We start from the raw sequence: 22,419 nt of genomic DNA on the forward strand, positions 1-22,419 counted from the left end.
ATTAGCATGCAAGTGAAGAGGAAGTCGTCTTCCAGGCTATAGGGTGAATCAATTATAAAGGTTTTCTTTTCATGCTCAATGACAAAGAAATTAACCTGCTCTGACCAGTGAAAATCACCAGTTTAGCTGAAGGGATTCACAAAAGAATACGCATATATGAAGTCAATTAAAATGGTTAGAATTACCTATTTCATGTTCTATGGAGATAAAAAAAGTACTTTTTCAGTTCACTTTATGTCAAATCAATTACTTAAATTAAAATAGGCCTACTTATAGTTTCTGAATCCAAATCCTGCAATTAAATGCAGTATATATTGTGTGTCGTACGGGACATGTCCCGTACGTACAACACACACTGTGTCGTACGGGACAACTTTTAATAGGACAATTATTGAAAAATGAAAGGCAGTAATTAGATCCTTATGGGATAAATCGATCACCCATGGGTCAAAGATTGAGAAACTGATATTTGGAAATTGCATCATCAAAAATAAAATTGTAGGAAAAACTTTTGTATTTTCATGTGTCGTACGGGACATTGCCAAAAATAGGTTCGAAAAAATCAGGGCTGCCCCTATTATGGATAATGAAAATGTTGTAGATATTATATGGAACCATCAATGATACATTATTCAATTGACCTGCAATATTTTCAATCTTCTCGTGGTTTGCCAATAATCGTTTCAGGCAGTGTTTGTACTTGACTATTTAATTAGCAAAATTATTGAAAATTCCATTGTTTCCTAAAAAAAACAACTATATCTGACTTCACTTTTGGTTAAAACTCATAATTTTCATAAAATTTAGGTATCATAGTAAAATATTACACTATTAATGACTTATTGAAAGCATGTTGAAATTTATGATATTTTTGAAGTTCTAGTGTGGAATCGCCCTAGTGATTATGATTACCGTAAGGGTACTAGTATTCAACCCGTTTGGAGAGTTTCTTCAAATATACAGAAATATGGAATTTACCTGAATTTCAGACCTGTCTTATTTCCAAGAGCAAATGCTGGTTATTCTTTTCCCGTTATTTTTTTCTTCAACCCGTCAACTGCGTGCGCGGGCGATCAAATTTTACGGCGATGGTTTTTGGTACTAGTATTCAATCCGTCGGTAGCTAGTATTCAACCTAGTGATGAAAGATGGCCCTGTCTCTCAATCTGCCCTTGTCCCATCCGACTATGGACTAGACCATTTGAGATGAGACCAAACAGGGAATTAATCAAAGCCAGAGACTTCCATAGATCTAGATCTAATTTAGCAATCTAAACCCTTTTGAAATTTGCTATCAATCCTCACTAGGTTGAATACTAGTGCCATTCAGTGCAAAAGGCCATCGCCGCATAATTCGATCCTCCGCGCATACAGTCGACAGATTGATAAAGAAAATACCGACAACAGATTACCCTGGAAATAACAAAGGTATGAAATCAAGATAAATTCCCTATTTCTAAATATTTGGGGGAATATGTCAAAATCTTTGAATTATGCCGGGTTGAATACTAGTGCCCATACGGTACTGGGTTTGGCATGAATCTTAGAAAAAAAAATATAGACTAAAATTATCATTTTTAAACAAATATTGTCTATGACCAAATTATCATAACATACACAATTTGCTAGCAGGACTGTCATCATAAGCAGTTTACTTGAAAAAAAAAGACAACCCTGTTCCGGGCCTGTTCCCTTGGCGCAAGCCATAATTTTTTTTTCGAAACAAAAATCTGGATGCCCGGCCCTCTACGTTTGTAAATTGAATAACCGTTAGCGAGTTTTCGGGAGTACGACGACGACATCCAAGAACGGTTTTTTTGAAGACGTAACATTGAAGATTTTTGGTAATATGATATGATATTTTTTAAACTTTGAGTAAAACACTTATTAAATGAACTACTGTCAAATTGGCGAGTTCGTTGTCTTGTCCGTTCTGATAATCGAACGACGTAGGGAGACTAGGCAGAGGCTGAGACTGTCAGTCACTACCGGTAGGCGGTACGGCTTCGCTCGCTTCGTGAGCTGACTCTCGCCGGGCCGGTCCACGGCTCCTGCGCTGCCGGCTGGCCGTTTCCTGGGCCTGGCCCTGGCTGCGTCGCATGTCGCTGCTGCATGCTGAACGATGATCCAATTAAATTGCAATTGTAATTGCACTTGTACTTTTTGTTCTCCTTTAATGCATAGAATTCGTCAAATCATCTGCATCCATAAAACACATCACTGTCTTATCGTCACGGCTCATCATGTTCATATTCGTAACTAATTTCGTAACCCAGGACAGGAGTCGGACTCGTCCGTGTACTACCGGTACTAGGTGACAGGTCTAGGCGGACATCACCCATGGCCCTGGGTACATTACCGCCGCCGTGCACAGGATAACCACTGGCACGGCACTTGCAGTAACATTGATGCCTTTTATTTTTATGTTAAAATTAGAAATAGAGTATCAACTATAAATCAAGTAAGCTTTGTAAAAATGTATATGAAACTTACCAAACGATATGAAGCCAATTTCAATTCCTCTCTGTCTTTCTGGTACTTTATATCGATGATTTTTCTTGATGTCGAAGCAGGCATGCTGCCAATTCGCTGGTTTTCTCTATACGCACAGAGAGGGCGCGCAATATTATTTAATAAACTTGCTTGTTTACGTCGTTTCCGTCAGATCAGCTGTACTGCTGGTTAACTTACTGCTGGTTGCGTTATAGGCACTCCGCATTTTTTTCGCTGTTCAGCGTTATTTTATGATGTAGCGCCATCAGCGATTATACGTGAGATGCCTGTTGATTTTTTTAGGTACAATTTCCTATTATGCGCCGGCGACTTGAATCTAGACTGTTCGATAGGAAAAATTCGCATTTCGATTGTTGTTTGCATAATTTCTACCGCAGTATTAAGGATCGGACGGAGTATCTTGGCTGAGATTTGGAGGTAAGCGTTTAAAATCCATTTTAATAAATACGTTCGATAAAAATTTTAAAATTCAATTAAATGATAATATTTAGATGAACAAATTTAGTATATTGTGAAGATTTAGGTGTGTTTCATATTCTCTCATTCGTGTGATGAATGAAAACGTCAAAATTCATTATGAAATGACATGCGTTGTGCGAGGTTAGTACAACTAACCTCGCATGTTTGTGTGAGTGGGCGGACATATGCTTTCCCAAATTGTAGAATGGGGTCACAATAGCACTCCAAATAAAAGGGAAAAAATAAATTATGCACTTACCTCGATTTATATGGAAGAAGCCAGAAGGTCTATCATGAGACACAGTCACAGAATCCTGACATCGAGGCACAAACTGGACCCTCAAAAAAAGGAAAAGTTAGACCTCTGTTGCGTTCGTTCTCGGTATCGATCGGCCATTTTGTTTCAACTTGAAAGATTGAGAACGAAGGAGACAGAATTATTCCTTTTTTTGAGGGTCCAGTTTGTGCCTTGGCCCTTGATGCATGTCATGATTCTGTGTCACGATAGACCTTCATTCATATAATTGAGGTAAGTGCATAATTCATTTTTCCCCTTTTATTTGGGGTGCTATTGCAACCCCATTCTAGTTTCTACCCCATTTTGGAGAGTACCCTCTGCCTAATATTACACGGATGAGTCCTGGGCTCCTACATGCTTCGCGGGCTGGAGCTCCCTGGGTTATGAATCGGGTAAATCGTTCACATACAAACAAACAAAGCAAAGAGATGGTATCCAAATGCTTGAGAGGTCTAATGTTAAGACTAACGTAAGGTGAGGAATCCCACTTTGGAGTTTGGTGCAGTGGTGCCCAAGAAGAAGCACAACCATTAACAATTACCGCCATATCCTGAAATAAGTCACCTCTCTTGTGTTTGTCGGAGAGTCAATGGGAGAGGAAAGAAGTCACCGCCGCTGACGAAATAAACGGCAGTGAATGGAGTGGTGACTTAAACCAGGATAATGCCACAATTACCTGCTGGGAACGATTTGCTATAAGAAACTTTGCACCCTGTAAAGTATGAAAATTTATTATAACTTTTTTTTTATTTTCGAGTCATGAAATTAATTAAGAAATGCAGGAATAACCGTTCTTTCTGGGGATTTATTTAACAATTTCTGACATTTTACTATCGTCCCCATTCACCGACGGTAGTACTCTTGCGGGGTTGACCCTTTGGAATTAACTAGAGTTAAACAAAAACAGACATCAGCGACCACCATCAGGGTAACTCTGAAGACATGCCTGTTCATGTGTGAGAATGCTTACAGACAGACATCTATTTAGGCATATGCATTCATTGTTGAATTTCCAATCATTACTGTCTTTTTTTTCTTGTAAAATTTGCTCTGAAGCACCATTAGCATATAAATAAGATGGAAAGTACAAGTAAATTTTTTATTATTACTATTGATACTAACTTACTGTGCTTACATGTTTTAGGCCTTTGTACCGACCAATTTATAGATAAAGCCATGAAAGCAGTGTTGCATAATCTGCCTGCTCTGGGCAGGTGGAACTAGGTAGCCCACTAGAGCTGCTATAGGAAGAAGGATTGAAACTCCATTTTGGAGAGGAGAGAGATCACCAATCTCCATGACTCCAACTGCATTCTGGCTCTCTGATGTCATGTTGAGGTCATATGTTTAGCAGGGTTTTTTTTAAATACAATTTTGTGGATGTGTTTTTATCAGTTTCTGAGATGTTTGAATGTCTTGTGGATAGTTGTGAGCTGAGAGATGTCACTTGCTTGTAGGCCTACATTGTGTAGTGATATTCATCTGAGTGTAGTGGGTTTCATGGTACACCATGTACAGTATCTTTTGTGGGCAATTGTTGGTCCTGAAAAGGACCACCCAAACTCGCCATTTCGACAAGTGTGTTCTTATCGTCTTCAGAAGAAATAAGGTGTACCGTGGTGTACTGTGAAACCCACTACGCTCTTCTTCTTTGCCATGGAAATCTTTAGAAAATAGATATTAATCTGGTAATATTTACTTAGGCTATACCAATTGGTAGTAAAGAATTGACAAAATTAGTCTCATGTTCCATGCTCTACGTCACTTCCTGAATCTTTTACATTTTCGTATTAACTATCTCTGTTCACAGATCTACATATGTGTCTAATATTGCATAGAGAATGAATACCAAGGAGAAGAAGGTGCTTCGTTTCCTTGACGATAATTCCATTATATCAGTGGAGGATAAGAGCTCCATTCCTTTTGATGAGATTACTTTGAGATCTTCAATAGGGTCTCCCATTGCAGCTTCATCTGTTGCAAGACCTTTTCTGCCTCTTCCACACAGGTAAACATGATTGGTTACTAGTAATTACTTTAATTCATGCCTAGGCTAACCAGTTAAATATTTTGCAAAAGTCCAAGCTATTTTTTTTTACTGCACTTTCCAGAGAAGTTGTGCCCAGCATGTTTCCTCTCCTATTCCCCCGTTCAGAGAAATCAATGGGGAATCGAGAAAGCTGGTATGCTCAGTTAATTTTTTTTTCCTTCAATACAAAAATTTATAATTTCAACTTTTGTGTATAATCCCATGAATTCTCACTTTGTAAATGTCATGACTTACTCATCATACACTTCTTTTTGAGTTTTGTAATATTATTTTTCACAATTGCAATATAATTTAATCTCACCTTTTTAAATATTTGCAATTTTTGGTTAAAAAATTTAATTTCATTTGCAATTGCAATTGTCGTATGTTTCTCTTTGTCCGTACAATGTGTAAGTGTATACAGTTTGAGAAATGTTTGTGTAATGATTTTATGTTCTAGCTAGTAAATGAATACTTAACTTTAAATAGTGTAAAGGGATTGTAGCACTGTTTTCATGTAACTCACATTTTATTTCAACATTTCATTATTATTCTCAATTACTGCATTGTATGAAATCAACAACTCAAAAATTGGAATGAAAAACTTGAATAGAAATCCTGGAAGTGGCAAAGTTATTAAAAATGGTGACTTATGAATCGCTCTAGAACAGTTAACCACACACTTCACTTCGGTCAATCAGAGTCATTGAGTGATGTTGGTAATATTGATCGCATGATGTCAAATTCAGGATCCCATTTCATAAAGACTTGTTATAATATCGAATGCACAATATCTATAACAAGGTTACTATCAGCCAGTTCAACTGCATGATTTCAGTAGCTTTAAACTGTTAGGCAAATTTGTTGTACATGTGTACGGTAATTAAATCTTTTATGAAACAGTGCAGTTCAGTTTTCATGGTTTTCCTCATGGTTTTGGTCATTGCAAAAATATTAACATCATTGAAATATTTCATTGTATTCGTAATGTTTACCCTTTTAAACATGTACATACCTTACCATTTCAGAGATGGACAAGATCTAGAGGATTCACATGCACAGCTATTCCGTCAGCTATCAAACACTATGAAAGGAGCTGCTGCTTTACAAGAGGATGGAGATGCAATGCCTGATTCTGCTAGGTCAAGGGTCAGCTTTGCCCCTTCAGATATGACTGATACATCATTGGGTATCCTCAATCTTGATGACCTTGGTAAGAAAATAACACTTTTTTGTCTTTTATTGGATAAATTCCTTAGTAGTGCTGGATGGTATTTCAATATCGAAATTGTGCAATATTGAAAAAATAATGAATATTTGATGATAGTTTTATGATTATGTTGATAGACCGTAGTACGCAATATGACCAAATTATGAACAATTAATCACTATTTATTGACCACAAATTATGCTGCTCTGTAATGCTTTAAACCAACTCAGAACTTTGTAAGTTGTTACCCAAATGCATGCTTTTCATGGACAAACACCAATTAAAGCTATACAATAGATTTCTTCTTCCCTGCTGTCAGGAAATTGCGGCCCATAATGAACTTTCAGACTCAGTGATGTATTGTGTTATCGATGATATTTTGCTTGTGATAATTGACTTACATTGAAATTAAATATCAACTGGTCAGCACTAGGATGCAGCTTTCTTTACTGCACCCAGGCTATGGAATAAGCTCCCTCCCTCTTCCAAAATTGTCATTAACATTGGATAAAATAATGGAACACCTAACTATTTCCTTACAATATATGCACTGGACTTGGACTGATGCTGTCACTGTGTGGCAATGCTGACCAGGGATAGCATCCCAAAGTGATTTCTATCTCGTGGAAAAGAACATATTGAATATTATCGTTATGAAGGGAAAAAACTTTAAAGGGAAATGCATTGTAAATTTAAATCTTTTTGTTAAGTGTGAAGGTGTGTGTGGAATTGGGGGAGATGCCTTTCTGAGATCATGTTGCTATTATGAACATTCTTTAGGTTCTTATTACTGTATTTGAGGTACAGCAACAATATAATATCCAATACTTCATCGATTTACCGATTGTCATGGTGATAAAGAGGAGTTTCGGTCATGATATTGATAACAATCTCATTTAATTGGAACTAATCCTAGTTTCATAATATTAGGCTTCCATTTAAAGAGGAAGTTCACCCTGACAATGAGTTGGTTCGAATAAAATAATGAAAAAGGTATTGGTGAAAGTTTGATAGAATGACAGTTTTGAAATTAAAATTTTTACGTCACAGAGGGGCAGCTCCTCCATATACCGTGTGATATAAATTCAAACATGGCAATTTACAAAAAAAGTAATTTTGTTTATGCAATGAATATACATATATCATCAGACAAATTATTTCATACCCCCTTCTATAAGAAAAATAATCTTATTTATCATTTTCCATTAGAAAAATTGTGATTTATGGAAACGCATGACACATGGGGTAGCTACTGACATATACAATGTCAAAAATTAAAAACTTGAAAAAAGTGATAATCCTCAAATTCTTTGATGGATTTTCAGCAACCCTTTACCATTATTTTTCTATAATTTTTTTTTTGTTATTATTAAAACCAACTTTATCATCAGGGTGAAGTTCCCCTGTAAAGATGGGTTGAACTCTCAGATCAGCTGGGCATCTTTCATGGAAGGACTCCAAGGAGGTCATTACTCATTGCACACTTAGACTGCTCCTCTGGTGCATGTACACTCTTTTGCTTAGTTGTCTTGATACATGTACATGCATGAAGTTCTTTTCTAAAGCCATTGAAAATATGCAAAGTTTGGTATGAAATATGATGACTATTTGGAAAATGATGTTTGGTGGCACCCTTGGATAATTTTTTTTCCTCACAGAGTTTACTAACATATTTGTGGTGAATGAATGAAGAGTGAAGGTAAAACCCTCCCCCCAAAAAAATGTCTCTATTCCAGTATATAAGATGTATATGATCAAGATTTTGAATTTAAAGAATAAGCAAACATTTTGAACACTTCAGGACTCAAGCTGGTGAGTGTTGATATTCATTGTGTATGTGGCATGCTACATTTAAAGGATTTAAGCAAGAGATCATTAGACATTCCACTAATACTGTATGTCTGCTGGTAATTTTATGATATTTACATGTAAACACTAGAGTGTATGTGACTTCACACTGATATTCACATTGGTAACTCCTTACATGGACATGTATACTGCTGCATTTCATTGGTTCTACCAGGGAAGTGGTTCTTCAGTACATGCTAGTGACTTTTTTAATGCTACCCAATACCCATCTACTAACCTCATTGTTTACATGTTTGTCTTTGATATTTCAGCCATATCTGAATCAATTACTCATCACATGATCATGACTTGAAATTGATACATGTAGTTTCAGTTATTTACATATAAACTGTCATTATACATGTTATTACATATAAAACGCCAACTGTTTTGGTAGGGCCTATTAAAACTCATATTTGTACCGTAACTGTAATGCATTAAAAAAAAACTTAGTAGGCCTATAGTTAACTGTCTGCTTGAGACAATGAGTCAACCTTCCCTATTAAAGTCAAATGGTCACTGAGTAAATGCAATTCTTTAAACAATGAGTCAAGTTAGAGTCAACCTTATAGAAAGTGCTATTTACCTCATCTAGACTGGGTTGAATTTTGCCTTTCAACCATATACTGTATCTGTGGTCTCAAGAGTTACGACAAAATTTACATATTTAGGTCAACCCACATAATTCAACATGTATATTTTCATTTTTTAAAGGTATGTTCATTTGCAGTTATTAATGTGGACAATGTGTGCTCTTTAGTGGATGGACTACTGTACAATACTTCTTTTTGATAAATTAGATATTTAAAGTACTCACCATTGTTGATTGAAAATTGAAATTTTTAGTGCTGGTATTTCAATAGTATTGTACCCATTCGCAAAAGATTTTGACTTGGCATAATTTAGCACTCTCTAATGTAGAGGAAGTATCATATTTATGTGTATCACACCACAAAGTGTGCGTAGTGTTAAGTGCTAAAATCTAGATTAAAAGAGAGCGGAAGTCAACAAGTACATGTATCTGTGCAATCAAAATATTTTGCCGAAGTGTAACACTGACAATGTAAATTTTAATTCAATACAACTTTATTTCATCTAAATATGTATAAGTATAGCCTACATACAAAATTAACATGACACAATGTGGAGGGGTCAAATATTTTAAGCATATTCTTTGATTTGCCCCATAAAATTTAAAGGGGATGGAAGCATTAATTCATGACCACACATTGTAAGCTAGTTGTCCACTTGTCACTAGAAGTGGCAACTTAACAAAATGAGATGTTATCAGTTATGTGTAAAACAGAGAAGTCTGCCTAAGCGGTAGTCACTTAAGTCAAATACTTTGGTAAAAATATATATAATAAAACTACATTATTAAAGATGTAAAAATACATTTCATGCTAAAGAATAATCATATAAGAAATTATTTTTTGGCAAATTTCCATTTGAAAAAAAAAATCAAATCAAATATGGAATTATATATTTAGCAAGAGTTTGGGGAATAATTCTATCCCTATAACTTTTTACTACACATTAAAATAACCAAATCTGGAGACCACTCTACTCAGATTTAAGATCTGATTTATTTTCTTTTTCAAATTGAGAAAAGGAGCCTAAAAGTATTGATGGAAGGTGAATATCAATGAATTCTGTTATTTGTAGATTATCCACTCATCAGCCTGAATTGCATTTTTATGCCTATAGATAACAATGACATTCTTGTATACCGGTAGTTTGTGCTAGATTTTTGCTAGATCTCTTTCCACATGTACATACTGATGTCATTTAACATCAACTGAAATTCCCAGAAATCAGTCTTTCAGAATCAAGAAAGGAGGGATTAGAACTCATTTTCATTTACAACCAAATAAAATACAGACAAGTCATGGGAATTTAATGGATGTAGAGATGTTAAATACAAATTTTCAGCCAATTTGAGTGAAGTTTTGCTTTCTTTGATCAATGGTTAACCATAATGCATTACGCTGAAACTTATAAAAACAGTTTTATGACACTAATTCAATGACTTGTCCATCCGATAATTTTTCAAAAAGTAAGCTTTACACTTGTTTGAATTTGTCTGATTGTATTTGACAGCTTCTGGTCTTGAGGAGTTAGACGATGACTTTATGGACCTCTCACAGGATCTGCAGTCCCCTCGCTCTGGTACGGGAGATGGGGAAGAGATGGCAACCCCGCAGCCTGCCTTCCCACTGTCGTCTCACCCCAGGGATGGTAACATGAGTGGTATGATGATGGGTACTTCACAGCACCCCTTCCCATCGTCTGGCCCCGGTAACAGGTCTACTATGATGGTATCACAGATGAGTGCGCCCTCTATCATGTTCTACGATAGCCAAGAGGACCAGGAGGATGACGATAAAGGCATTGCCAGTGATTTCTCAGACGGACAACCGACTCCAGGTCAGTAATTCAAACTTGATTTTAAAGACAAGTTTGTGATTCTGCTGTCATGAGGTCGAAGGTCTTTAATACATGTTGATGCAATTATAAACCAGAAAATATCTTGTTCTTGCGGCGATTATTGAATTATTCCGGGTGTGAAGACATAAAAGATGCGTTTCCATTTTCTGATACACCCTGTATACAGTGGTGCTAAAAGTTAGTGAACCCCACCAGAAAGTGTTCATATTTAAAGTTCTGCCATGTTTTAGATATTTAATTGTAAACTGAAGTTGGGTGATAAAATAATTACATTCAATAAAAACTTTGTTTCTCTGGGCTCGCCGAACATTGTGTATTTGTTGTCTACATTCAACACAAGCATGAAGGAGTGCATTTTGTGTCGGGGTTCAATAACTTTTGAGCACAACTGTAAGCGTCAGAGTATATGTACCATTTCATTTGTATGCAAAAAACAGACCAAGGACATTCACATATTCTGTTCAATAAGTGCTTATTAGAGCGTGTTTTACTAACTCAGGCTGGCTCATTCTGCATCCTGCATTATTTACTTCTGAAAGGTGGGGTGTCACTAAGAAACTTGCAATCAATTGTGAATAAACATTACCTCTCTGAATTAATCATAAGGCTTGCAATTGATTGCTCCTTTGTTTCTTGCATCATCAAATGCACACATACATGTAAATGGGACTGCTTAGTTAAAATTGATCTATCCTTTTCTTGCAACACCCCCTTACTTTTCTACATAGGAACATCTTGTTTGTGTTGTTCTCTCTTTTTCGCCTTCTTTGGTGCATGAAGAACTTTTTATTTATGGCCTGGAAAAGATTTTATTCACAAAACTAGTGACCTTCATCATTCTTAGAATAACTTCTTTGATTCCCTGACTATTCATGGAGTTATTATCCTTGGTCTGACTGTCTAGATTGTCTAGTTTGTCCTCCTTTCGTGACAAACAACTTTTGTATTGCTTGTTTTGCCTGATATAATATATATAAATAACAACAAGCTCTCTACCTTATTGGAGATTTTCTCATAGTGTTAACCTTTGAAGACCTTTATTAGGATGTGATGTGTCTTCATCAAGCACCGGGTAATTGTTTCTGGCCAACCTGCTTATGTTATATGGAGATACATGGAATCTGTGTATTTTCCTGTTCTTGAACCATTTTTGTGTTAAAAGATAAAGAACGCAATCTGTGTATTTTCTTGTTTTAGTACCTGCCCATGTTATGCGATCGAGAACGCAGGGGAGTGAAGGTGGAAGAAGCAGTGAGATTGACACCGAAGATGAGATTAATGCTGTAAGACAGGTAAGCCTTCAACATCGTCCTTACACTTAGGGTAGGAAATAATTTTTATTTTTTCCACATTGGGGTGATTGCGGAATTTTGGGGGCTCTATCTTTCATTTTATGGGCTATATTTTTATTCAATTTCTTAATTTTTTAGATGATCAGAGGTAAAATTGTGACAAACAGGTCTTTCGAGTAACATTGGTAGTATTTCAGGTATGTCATGAAGTTGTTGTAAATAAGTTGTTTTATCAATAAAAACTGAATTATAAACAAAAGTTGTAAATTAAACACAACTGTACACATGATTGTTGATCAATTCTTAGGTGCTTATTCCTCAATCATGTTGAGTCTCATTAGCTAGATTTTAAATCCCCCCTTTTTTCAGATTAAAGTTCTCTTTGTTAAGCATCTGAATATGAAATTCTATATTTTCAAACTTTGATTGAGGGTGATAGGAAGGTCTAGGATAGTGTATAATGTAAATTCCAAGGTGAAAGTTGGCAATTCCATTAGTGTGTGGACTTTATAGCGGAGCAAATGTCGCCGGAGCAAATGTCATGGAACCGATAGGAAATGCACTCCAATTGTGTTAAAATATTGTTAGTGAGAAGTTGGGGTTTCTCATTCAGCTCAATAAAGGGTTGCCAGTCATGCGTTAAGTTGTGCCATTTCTAACCTACAGCTATATAAAACAGCCACCAGTATCTGCTTTCCTTATATCAAGCAATCAAGATCACTTTCTCTTTTGTTACTTGTTTGGATAATCCAGGAAAATGCCCAAACAAGGTTGTATGCACCCGATCCTTCTGATCGGCTCGGAGTAGGAGAGAGCAGAGATGACGAAGATGAGAGGAATCAACGATTCAATGGTTTGAGAGATATGTTGTTGTTAGACAATCAGGTTTCCAGACTTCAGCTGGATGGTGGAAGCTCGGAAGATGACAATCAGAGGATTCCAATTACAGAGCCGAGGCAATCTGCTGAAGGGGAGGTGGTAAGTTAGAATCTAGATTCTATTCTGAACATGGGTTTAAATTAATCCCTGGTTTAAAGTTGTTTAACTATGGAGAGCCAATTGGGGCACAAATCCCTAATGTTCAGTACACTTCCAATTTATAAGCAAAAGGAAACAAAATAGTAAACATAAGAAATATAAAATATAAACATAAATTTTTAATCTTTGGCTCCCCATTGTTTTAGCACAGAGTTAGACCATGGTCTATTAACTTAAACCCGACTTTAGAATACAGGCCTATGTATTCACCAGAAATGTAACCATTCATATCTTAAATTATGCTATATTCATACCTTTATTACCATTTTAATTACCATCTTAAATTTCTTACCACAAAAAACAATAGTTGTCTTCTTTTAGAGATGGCTTTCCATTTCATAAAGCAAATGAAAATCACATTGTTTATTAATTTCTTGCTTTGTCTTTATTATATTTCAATGAATCGCAGGATACACCTGTTTGTTAGAGATTTATTCAAATTTATTCAAATTAATTTTCATAATTTCACTTCATTTACATACTTTCTACAGAAACTTGCTTTAGGAGGGTGATTTTGGTTTGATATCCTTGTTTTTGTTTGATTTTTTTAAGGTTATCTTAGATCCTGGAGACGGTGGTGGAGGGGGTGATGGTATGAGTGACGGAGAGACCACAAGCTCGGGACTACCCGATGCACCGGTCACCTTTGGTCAGTCTACTCTCATGGCATTCCAAGGACAAGGAGCGAATAGAAGCAGTAGAGACTGGACAATGACCAGTGGGATTGGGGCTGTAGATCCTCCTGCTGTGGTTCGACGGTTTCCTGATGCTGATGAAGATGCCGATGATGAGGATGATGATGATGATAATGGTGCCCCACACATGGAAATCTTTTCAGTGAGTGGCAGAATTATGTTTTTTGCTAATATCAAAGGTCAAGTCCACTCCAGAAAAACGATGATTTGTAGAAAAAGAGAAAAATCAAAGAAGCATGACACTGAAAATTTCATCAAAAAATATGTAAAATAAGAAGTTATGACATTTTAAAGTTTCACTTATTTTTCACAAAACAGTTATATGCATAACTCAGTGATATGCAAATGAGAGAGTCGCTGATGTCACTCACTCACTACTTTTTTTGTTTTTTATTGTTTGAATTATACAATATTTCGATTTTTACAGAATTAAAAATATGCACCCTCATGTAAGAAAAAAAAATGTTCAAACAATAATAATTACACATGTTCAGGAAGGAATAAAACTTATTTCACTTGATAACGAGGAGAAAATTTGAATATTTCATATTCTATGTAATGAAATACATAAGAAATAGTGAGTGGTTGATGTCATCAGTCTCCTCATTGCATACTGACCAGGATGTGAATATAACTATTACGTGAAATAAAGCAAAACTTTTCAAATGTCATAACTTATTTTACATCCGATTTTGATGAAATTTTCAGTGTTATGCTTGTTGTGGACTTGTCCTTTAAAGGCTTTTATTATTAATCTAGTAATCTTTGGTAAGGGATCAGGGGAGCGTTTCATGAAAGGACTTGTTTTATCTGACAAGTCCTGTTTTATCCAACAGTTGCCATAGTAACAGTGCTCCTCAGCCAATCAAAACCAAGGAAAGTTGTCAGATGTGACAACTTGTCAGATAGAAATGTTGATGAAACACTCTCCAATAATCAATCCTAGGAAATTCTAGCTGAAACAATTTAGCTGTTGTAGGAGATATACATTATTAGTATCCCAACAGTTTGACGTTTGTGCACAAGGCATATGATAATTTTAAAAGGACATTGATTTTTTGACCCTCAATTTATTAACTGTTAGTCAATCAAAGTGCCAATTGAATTTGTTTATCAATATCAATGGAAGAAAAAATATGAGGATTGGATTTTTGGTATGTATTAGGCTACCCCTTGTTACTGATCTAGATTCTAATTTTATTTCATTAATTTTGAAGGGTCAGTCACGAATACAGCCGATTGGAGAGACAGACATCTGGCAGAAAGGAGCAGGATCAATGAACTTTAGTAGTAAGGCATCCTTCCCACGGGATAGTTCAACAAACTTTGATAAGGTAAGGAGATTGCTAGGTGTTTATGTCTTTATTAATCATCATGATATATTTTATTTTTTTTAAAGATAATAGACATGATTTTGAAATATTACAAAATTAACTCTCTGTGAAAGATTGGCATTATTTAGATTGTCCTTTCTTTTACTTCACTCCCGTCTTTTATTACCATTTTCTCCTTCTACCCTACTTCACCTCCTCTCCTTTTTGCTCCACTAAAAGAATTGGTTGAAAAAGCCCAGTAAGTTTTATATATTTTGTGATTTCATAGGGTAAATAATAATTCATCATATCATTGTGATAGTAGTTGTATTGTCACACAGTTTGACAGGAATTGTCCTTTATTCTTTCGTTTGTTCACAGAGGTTCAATGAGGATTTCAGTGGAGCTTCAAACATGAATGGAGCTGGAGCTTCCATGTTTGGTAAGTTTGAAGAATGATGATAGAGGGAGCTAACTTTCATCATGTATGTTGAATTGTAATTTGATTTTGAATGAAATGAACAAACTAATCCTGCAAGAAGTAGTTTAGAATCAAACTATCAGAATTGAAAGAAAGGGCATCTTGAATCTTTACTGCCACTCAGATGTTTATTGTTTTATTTAGCTATCTATGATATGAATCTGTATCCAACATAGAGTTTGTGTACCTATTTTATGATGTGGATTCCATTTCATCCGATATTGTGAGAATTATACCTGATCTTTCACCTGAACCCTTACATTCCCACAATTTTTCAAATACATTTTTGATGTTGTGGCATAAAACCATGGTAACAAAATTAACAGAAAATGGAGCCATCTTCACAGAACAAAAAAGTCATCATAAATCAGCATGCATCATAGCAACAAGGCTTGTATCATTGCTTATGATGCGTCACAAGAGTGCAAATATAAATCAAAGTCACACGAGGACAGATGAGTTCCTATATAGATCATGGTACAGCTAGGCCTTATCTTTGTTATTCTAAGTCAAAACACTGTTTGCACACAGAGAGGAGGCCAGTGTTTTATGATGTGGTGGCAGCGGTGGGATTTATGGCAAGTACCATTCCTTGTCATGTAAAGGTTTAGCTCTTCAGGGTCTTGTTTCCTAAAAACTTATTATAATAACAAATGCACAATTTCTGTAACAAGTTCACTGTGAGCCAATCAAATGGAAGGATTTCAGTAGCTTAGAACTGTTTTATGAAACAGCCCCAGGACGCCGTTTCATAAAGCTGTTCGTAAGTTAAAAGCGACTTTAAACAACTGGTGATCCTTTCTTGTGGTAAATGGTATTATAAATTGGCGACGGTTTAGCGCGTAAGAAAGGATCACCAGTCATTCTTGAAGTCGCTCCTTACTTATGAACAGCTTTATGAAACGGCCCCATGTCCATCAATATGATTGATTTTACTATGATATTAAGCTATTGCCTTCTGGGTGTTCCCCGTGCAAGCCTCTAGGAATTTGAGAACTCAGTAGTCAATAGGTAAGTGAGATGATACTTTGGAAATGCCTGCTAACTGTGTATTATGTATTCATTTTTGTAGGAGATGGTGTTCAGAATCCCTTTGATAGTGGTCCATTTCCAGACCAGAATGGTCTTCCAATGACAGATTTGGGATTCGGTAGTGGAGAGGAATTTATTGCTGAAGGTAAGATTCAGTGAAAGTATGAACTCTTTGGAGTCATCGGAATAGAAAAAATAAAACTGACACTTAAAATTGTTCAATGCTGTTAAATCGATGGTCTATGCTCGTTATTTCCACGTTGTTAAGTGGAATTGTGCTCTTGATTTTGACACATAAATAAACAACTTCAGTAATGTAGAAACCTTGTGAAAAATGTACTTACAAAGAAATATGTTAAATACTTAGGACTGTAAATTTTCCCTTGTGAATAACGACGTGCTCTTTGTGGCAAATTATGTATAGAATTAAAAAACTTTACGATCGTAAAAGTTTGATGTGCATAAAGTTAACAATGATGTTATAATATGCCGGGAGTCAAACCTCCTTTGATAACAACCTGTATAGAAAAACATGCATGGTATAGCTCAAAGGTTGTTTACTTGATTGTTGCAAGTGACAAAATTAATTCAATTCAAATCAACTAATTCAATTCAGTTCAATTTAATTCAATTACATTTCAATTCATTTCAAGTATTTGATTATTTCAGATGATGCCATGGCTATGATAGACAAGGATCAAGAAGAGTGTGAAAGAGATAACATTTTCAGACAGGTCAGTTTTTCTATCACCCATTGCTATCAATACATAATGGAGATAGATATACCCTGGGTTAGTTGCATGAAACCTATCATTGATTGCAACTTTGTCAACAATTGTCACTTCCATGGAAATGCTGATTTGATTGGCTGTTGAGATGTTGCAATAAGAAAATGTTACCATTAATGGTAAGATATATGTAATAATGCTAAGGATTACATAGCCTCTTAAGAGGTTATGACAACTGTTAAATCCATTTCATAGTCAGTCTCTTTCCCTGTCTCTGCCTCTTTCTCTCTTGCTCTCTCTCTCTCTTTCATTCTATCTCTCATTTTCAGTCTGAGTATAAGCACTGATCTCCTTATAGGTTTTTCCCCCTCTTATACATGTTTCTTCATGTCTTTGTCAAGACCGTTATGTACATTAATTACTCTGTGCCTCGGGGTACTGAATGCACTGAATGCAGTGTACCGTCACTCAGCTGCGATATCCAAGATCCATTTAGGACATGTTAGACCATTACATGTTGCTTCTATTTAACCAGAATTACATTATATTTTGACTTTAATGGATTGTGTATTTTGTAGTGTATTGTTACTTGGGCCCTGTTGCATAAAAGTTACCATAATGGTAACTTGCATGGAATCCTTGATTCTGATTGGCTGTTGATCAGCGTTACCATGGTAGTTACCATTGAATGGCAAAGTTACCATAATGGTAACTTTTATGCAACGTGGCCCTGAAAGAAGAAAATCATATATTTTTGAAAGACCAAAGTCAGACTGGGAGTATCATCTCATTCTTATTGTCACTTATAGGATGAGACCATGTCACATGACCTGGGAGACGATGTCCAATCAGGATGGGAGCTGCCAAATGGTGGTCACATGACACTGCGCCAGTCCATGTCCCAGTCGGCTGCCGTGGCCTGGGATGATGAGAAGTCCTACAACCATTCTGCCGAGATGGTGTTTGCATTGAGATCGGAAGCACTTGGTTCTCTTTCTGGGAATGGTGGTGGGGACAAGGTAAGGAGTACTGGAAGTCATGGTGATGATGTTTAAGATGATGATAGGGGTGATGATGATGATAATAACGTTGATGATGAGTGATGACGGTGATGATGATGGAGGGGGACGATGACATCAGAAATGGTGATGATGTTTTTTTGTGTGATAATGATTGTGATGATCGTCATACCGCGTCATTTTTGTTTGTAAATAATTTATTGATTTATTGACTAACTGATTGATTTATTGATATTTTTGTTATTTTTCCTTTTTTCTTTGTATCCATCCAGCCTCACTTTGGAGATGGCACCATCATCTCACCACCACCTGTTCCTGCATATCCCCTGATCAATAGATCAATGATTCTCAGTCACCATGATGATGAGGACATCTTTCCAGCATCTCAGAGAGAAGCAGGAGTTGGACAAAATACCCTTGGTACGCTTGTTGATTAGTTAAAACAGAATTGATGATAAAAGAGGATTAATGATGATGAAAAGCATTTTACCATCAAAATGAATAGCCACTTGGTGAAGTCAGCTTTTGAAGCGACATGTAGGTGTAATTTATCTAATTTACATTCAAGAAAAATTAATTTAATATTATTCATTTGTGGATTTGACTATAAAAACACAACTTACAAATACTCACAAATTGAATATCTTTGATACTGTGTAATTGTAATTATTATTTTGTTTTTTTTAACATATATGTGTTTATTTATTTATTTGTTTTACAGATGCGTCCAGATCTCCTCAGAGTCTGTACAAGCCTGATGTAGCAGGAGAATCATCTAATGGAACTAGTGGACACCGATTTGGTCAAGAAACGAGGCAAGAGGAGAAACCAGGGAACAGGTCCGGAGTCTATGTTCCAACCAAGACCTTGTCATTTCCATTTGGCCAGAAGAAGACTGAGAAGATGAAGAAAGTAGACGAGAGTGTTTCTGAATCTCTCGTCGATGATCTCCCTGAAGGATACCAGACACCCCCAATGGACCTGAGCATGCTGACTGCCGCCATTGCTCAGCACAGCGCAACAGATTCACAGCAACTTGCTAAGCTCATCCTTTCTGCTTCCAACAAGATGCATGCTTTTAAAGAAAAAGCACAGAAGAAAGCAACCAAAGAGGACGGAGTCAAGACAAGGCATTCAAAGACTAGAAGAGTTGATTCTTTGGGTCCCAGACTTGGAGAAACACAAATGAATAAACAACCCAATACAACCAGTCAATCGAGAGACCCTGCCGGTAATAAAGCCTACAGGGAGAATGATGAGGATCTGAACCCTTCAAGTATGAATATTAGACCAAAGTTGTCGGGATATATAGATTTGAGTGAGCAAATGTCTTTGGATGGTTCAGGTGGATCCGGAGAACAGAGCAGAAGTTCTATTTCATCTCGAGGGTCAAAGGGAATAGATGAACAGTCGATGGACAGAAATAGAGATTCTTATGAAAAGTGCAATAGATCATTATCTAAGGAGGAATTGAGAGAAAGTCATCTAGGTGATGATTACTTTGCTGAAATAACCAGAGAGAGACTACCAATTAGAGGGATGGATATATCTGATACAATTGACTTCCAGGATTTAGAAAATGGCGATGATCTCATGAAAAGTCAGAGCCGCATGAGTGTTACAAGTTCCCAAGATAAACTCACAGACTTGGAAAGTCAAAGAAATATGGGAATGGTTGAGGTCTCTCGGAAAATTCACAAGAAAACAATCTCAGATGAGAATGTGAGACACATTGATAGATCATCAAGAAGTGAAGAGCTATTGAAACAAGGTCATGATTTCGCTAGCATGAGGAATGCTGACATTTATCGTAAAGTAGAAGACTGTGGCCAGGGTATTAACAGACTGCAGCAAAAACATAAGCTGTCAACTGCTCCTGATAGAACAAACCTTCCACTCATGAATTACGAAAACGAAAACATAGCTCCATTAAAGTCGCAAAGTATTCCAGTTGTATCAAAGCATAGAAGATCAAGAGACAATGTAGAAAGTTCGAAGTCACATACTCAGCTTGTTCACCAAGTTGCTGTTCCTCAAAATGATTTCAGCAAAGAGAAGATATCTAGGGACTTTGTGTACAGTCCCTCCAGAAGGAAAGATAGTGGACAGGGTCAAATGGTTGAACCAAGAAGCCATTCTATTCCTGATGGAGAATCTACAGAAGTAGAACCTATTGTAGCACGGACACCAGCAGCCACTGGACAAAATATTGAAGATCAAATTCAAATATTGTCTGTAAGTCAACAAAGGTCAAAGAGTACCTCACCAAGACAGCTTGAAAAGAAGACTTCACCAAAGGGTGTACCGGTAAATGATGCAAGTAATCATTCGATTCAGAGAAGTTCAATTTATGGCTCATCCTGCAGACCAAAAGAATCTTTAAGACAGAGAAGGAAAATTGATGGTGCTTCCTCTGGAAAAATTGTTCCTTCCAAGACTTCCTCAAGGGATGATGAAGTCTTCAAGAGACCTGATGTTCCTGTAGTTCCACCAGGCAGTAGAAGTACATCGGCCAGCATTCATGAAACACTGAGCAACAAGGGTCTCCGACTTCCCGAAGGGTTTGTGGATATGGAAGACGGAAGGGAAATGAATGCTTCCCGCTTTTCTATTGACAGCCAGGCTGATATCATTTGTGGAAAGCATAGAATCGTACAAACGCCACGTGAAAGAAGAACCAATAATGCTCCAAGTCGTCAGAGAATGGAAGGTGTTCCTCCTGGAGAAGGGAAGGATGTTGATGCTGAGGTTGATTCTGGATTCAGTAGTGAACAACCTCATAGATTACCAAACCTTGGAAATGCACCTCAACTCACTGTATCAAATGTTGCTCATGTGCAAGAAATGTGGAAGGGGTCGCAGGAATTACCTGTCACTTTTGATGATATTGAAGGAAGTCATAACTTCTCAGCAATAAAAACTGAAATTTCTCCAGTTGCTTCTCCAATGCAATCACCTCAGCAATCCCCAGTTGGACAATCAAAACAAAACACATCAGCAGAATCAGATGCTGAAAAGACTCTCCTTGTCCAGTCTACCAATAGAACATTAGTGCCGGAAACCCCTGAGTTGATCAGCCCAAGAAGTAGTGGATCTTCTCGTAGTCATAGCATTGCTAGCAGTATGAACAGGAGTGCATCCTCAAGCAGTGACCGTTCCTGTTCAACTCCAAAGCGCAGTTCAAAACAAGAAAGTGACGATACCAAGAAGGGTCTTGAAAACCCTCCAAACTTTGCTGGTACCCATCATCTTGCCCCTCCTCCTTATCACCAGCCATACATTAGCTCAGCTTCTACTGCGCCATCAATACCTGACCCAACTAGGCGACCTGTCCTGCCATCTTACTTAGAGCAACCAACATTCTATACCAATCAAGCACTTTCAGAGACAAATTTTCTCCAGCACTATGTAAACGACAGACCAGTATCCAAACTGTCTTCAACAGATATTTCAAGCCTTCATGAAACATTGCAACAGCCACGTTCAGCTAGTCACCTGGGAATACCTATGGGGACCCAACAGGCAGGACTGTACCCTTTACCAGCTACACACCTGCCATTGAATCTCTATGGAGTCCCTCATGGTTTGGCTGTTACAGGTTCTGGTGCCACATCCATGTACTCAGCTCCTTACACAGCAAGACTTGGGGGACATCAGCAGCAGAGACGTGTTCGTTCCCGGTCTGTTGAACCACATTCCATCAATCCATTATCTTGGCCTGGATACCATATGCTAGATACCCAAAACAGTGGTGCAGCAGGACTTCTTGAAACTGCTGTTCATTCTGGACCAACGGTGCCTGTGCCTTCCTTGGGTCATCCGAGCGGTGAGTGGCAAACAGCTCTGAAGTTCTGTCTGTCAAGACTTGTTTAAGATATATTATCATTAAGGTTTTAAAAGAATTTTAATGTAATACCTATTATTTTTTTTCATTGAAAGTCATTTATTGATAACCATGAATTTTGGTAATTATCTGAAGATAAAGGAAATATTTCTAACTCCTTTTGTTTGTTCA

At 36.8% G+C, this 22,419-nt stretch overlaps 1 protein-coding gene across 1 annotated transcript in view; it reads left to right on the forward strand.

The window, feature by feature from the left end:
- The first annotated feature begins 1,761 nt into the window (after nt 1-1,761).
- LOC129282199 (uncharacterized) overlaps nt 1,762-22,419 on the forward strand; it is a 41,962-nt gene continuing 21,304 nt past the window's right edge. The window contains exons 1-14 of the mRNA XM_064114500.1: nt 1,762-1,844; nt 5,082-5,279; nt 6,329-6,513; nt 10,459-10,785; nt 12,004-12,098; nt 12,852-13,076; nt 13,689-13,973; nt 15,049-15,165; nt 15,526-15,586; nt 16,698-16,802; nt 17,327-17,391; nt 18,195-18,404; nt 18,677-18,824; nt 19,126-22,230. Of these exons, the coding sequence (XP_063970570.1) occupies nt 5,113-5,279; nt 6,329-6,513; nt 10,459-10,785; nt 12,004-12,098; nt 12,852-13,076; nt 13,689-13,973; nt 15,049-15,165; nt 15,526-15,586; nt 16,698-16,802; nt 17,327-17,391; nt 18,195-18,404; nt 18,677-18,824; nt 19,126-22,230 (5,095 nt within the window). The 5' untranslated portion in view covers nt 1,762-1,844; nt 5,082-5,112. The remainder of the gene's footprint in view (nt 1,845-5,081; nt 5,280-6,328; nt 6,514-10,458; nt 10,786-12,003; nt 12,099-12,851; nt 13,077-13,688; nt 13,974-15,048; nt 15,166-15,525; nt 15,587-16,697; nt 16,803-17,326; nt 17,392-18,194; nt 18,405-18,676; nt 18,825-19,125; nt 22,231-22,419) is intronic.

The sequence above is a fragment of the Lytechinus pictus genome, chromosome 2, assembly GCF_037042905.1.
Source record: "Lytechinus pictus isolate F3 Inbred chromosome 2, Lp3.0, whole genome shotgun sequence".
Taxonomy (NCBI): domain Eukaryota; kingdom Metazoa; phylum Echinodermata; class Echinoidea; order Temnopleuroida; family Toxopneustidae; genus Lytechinus; species Lytechinus pictus.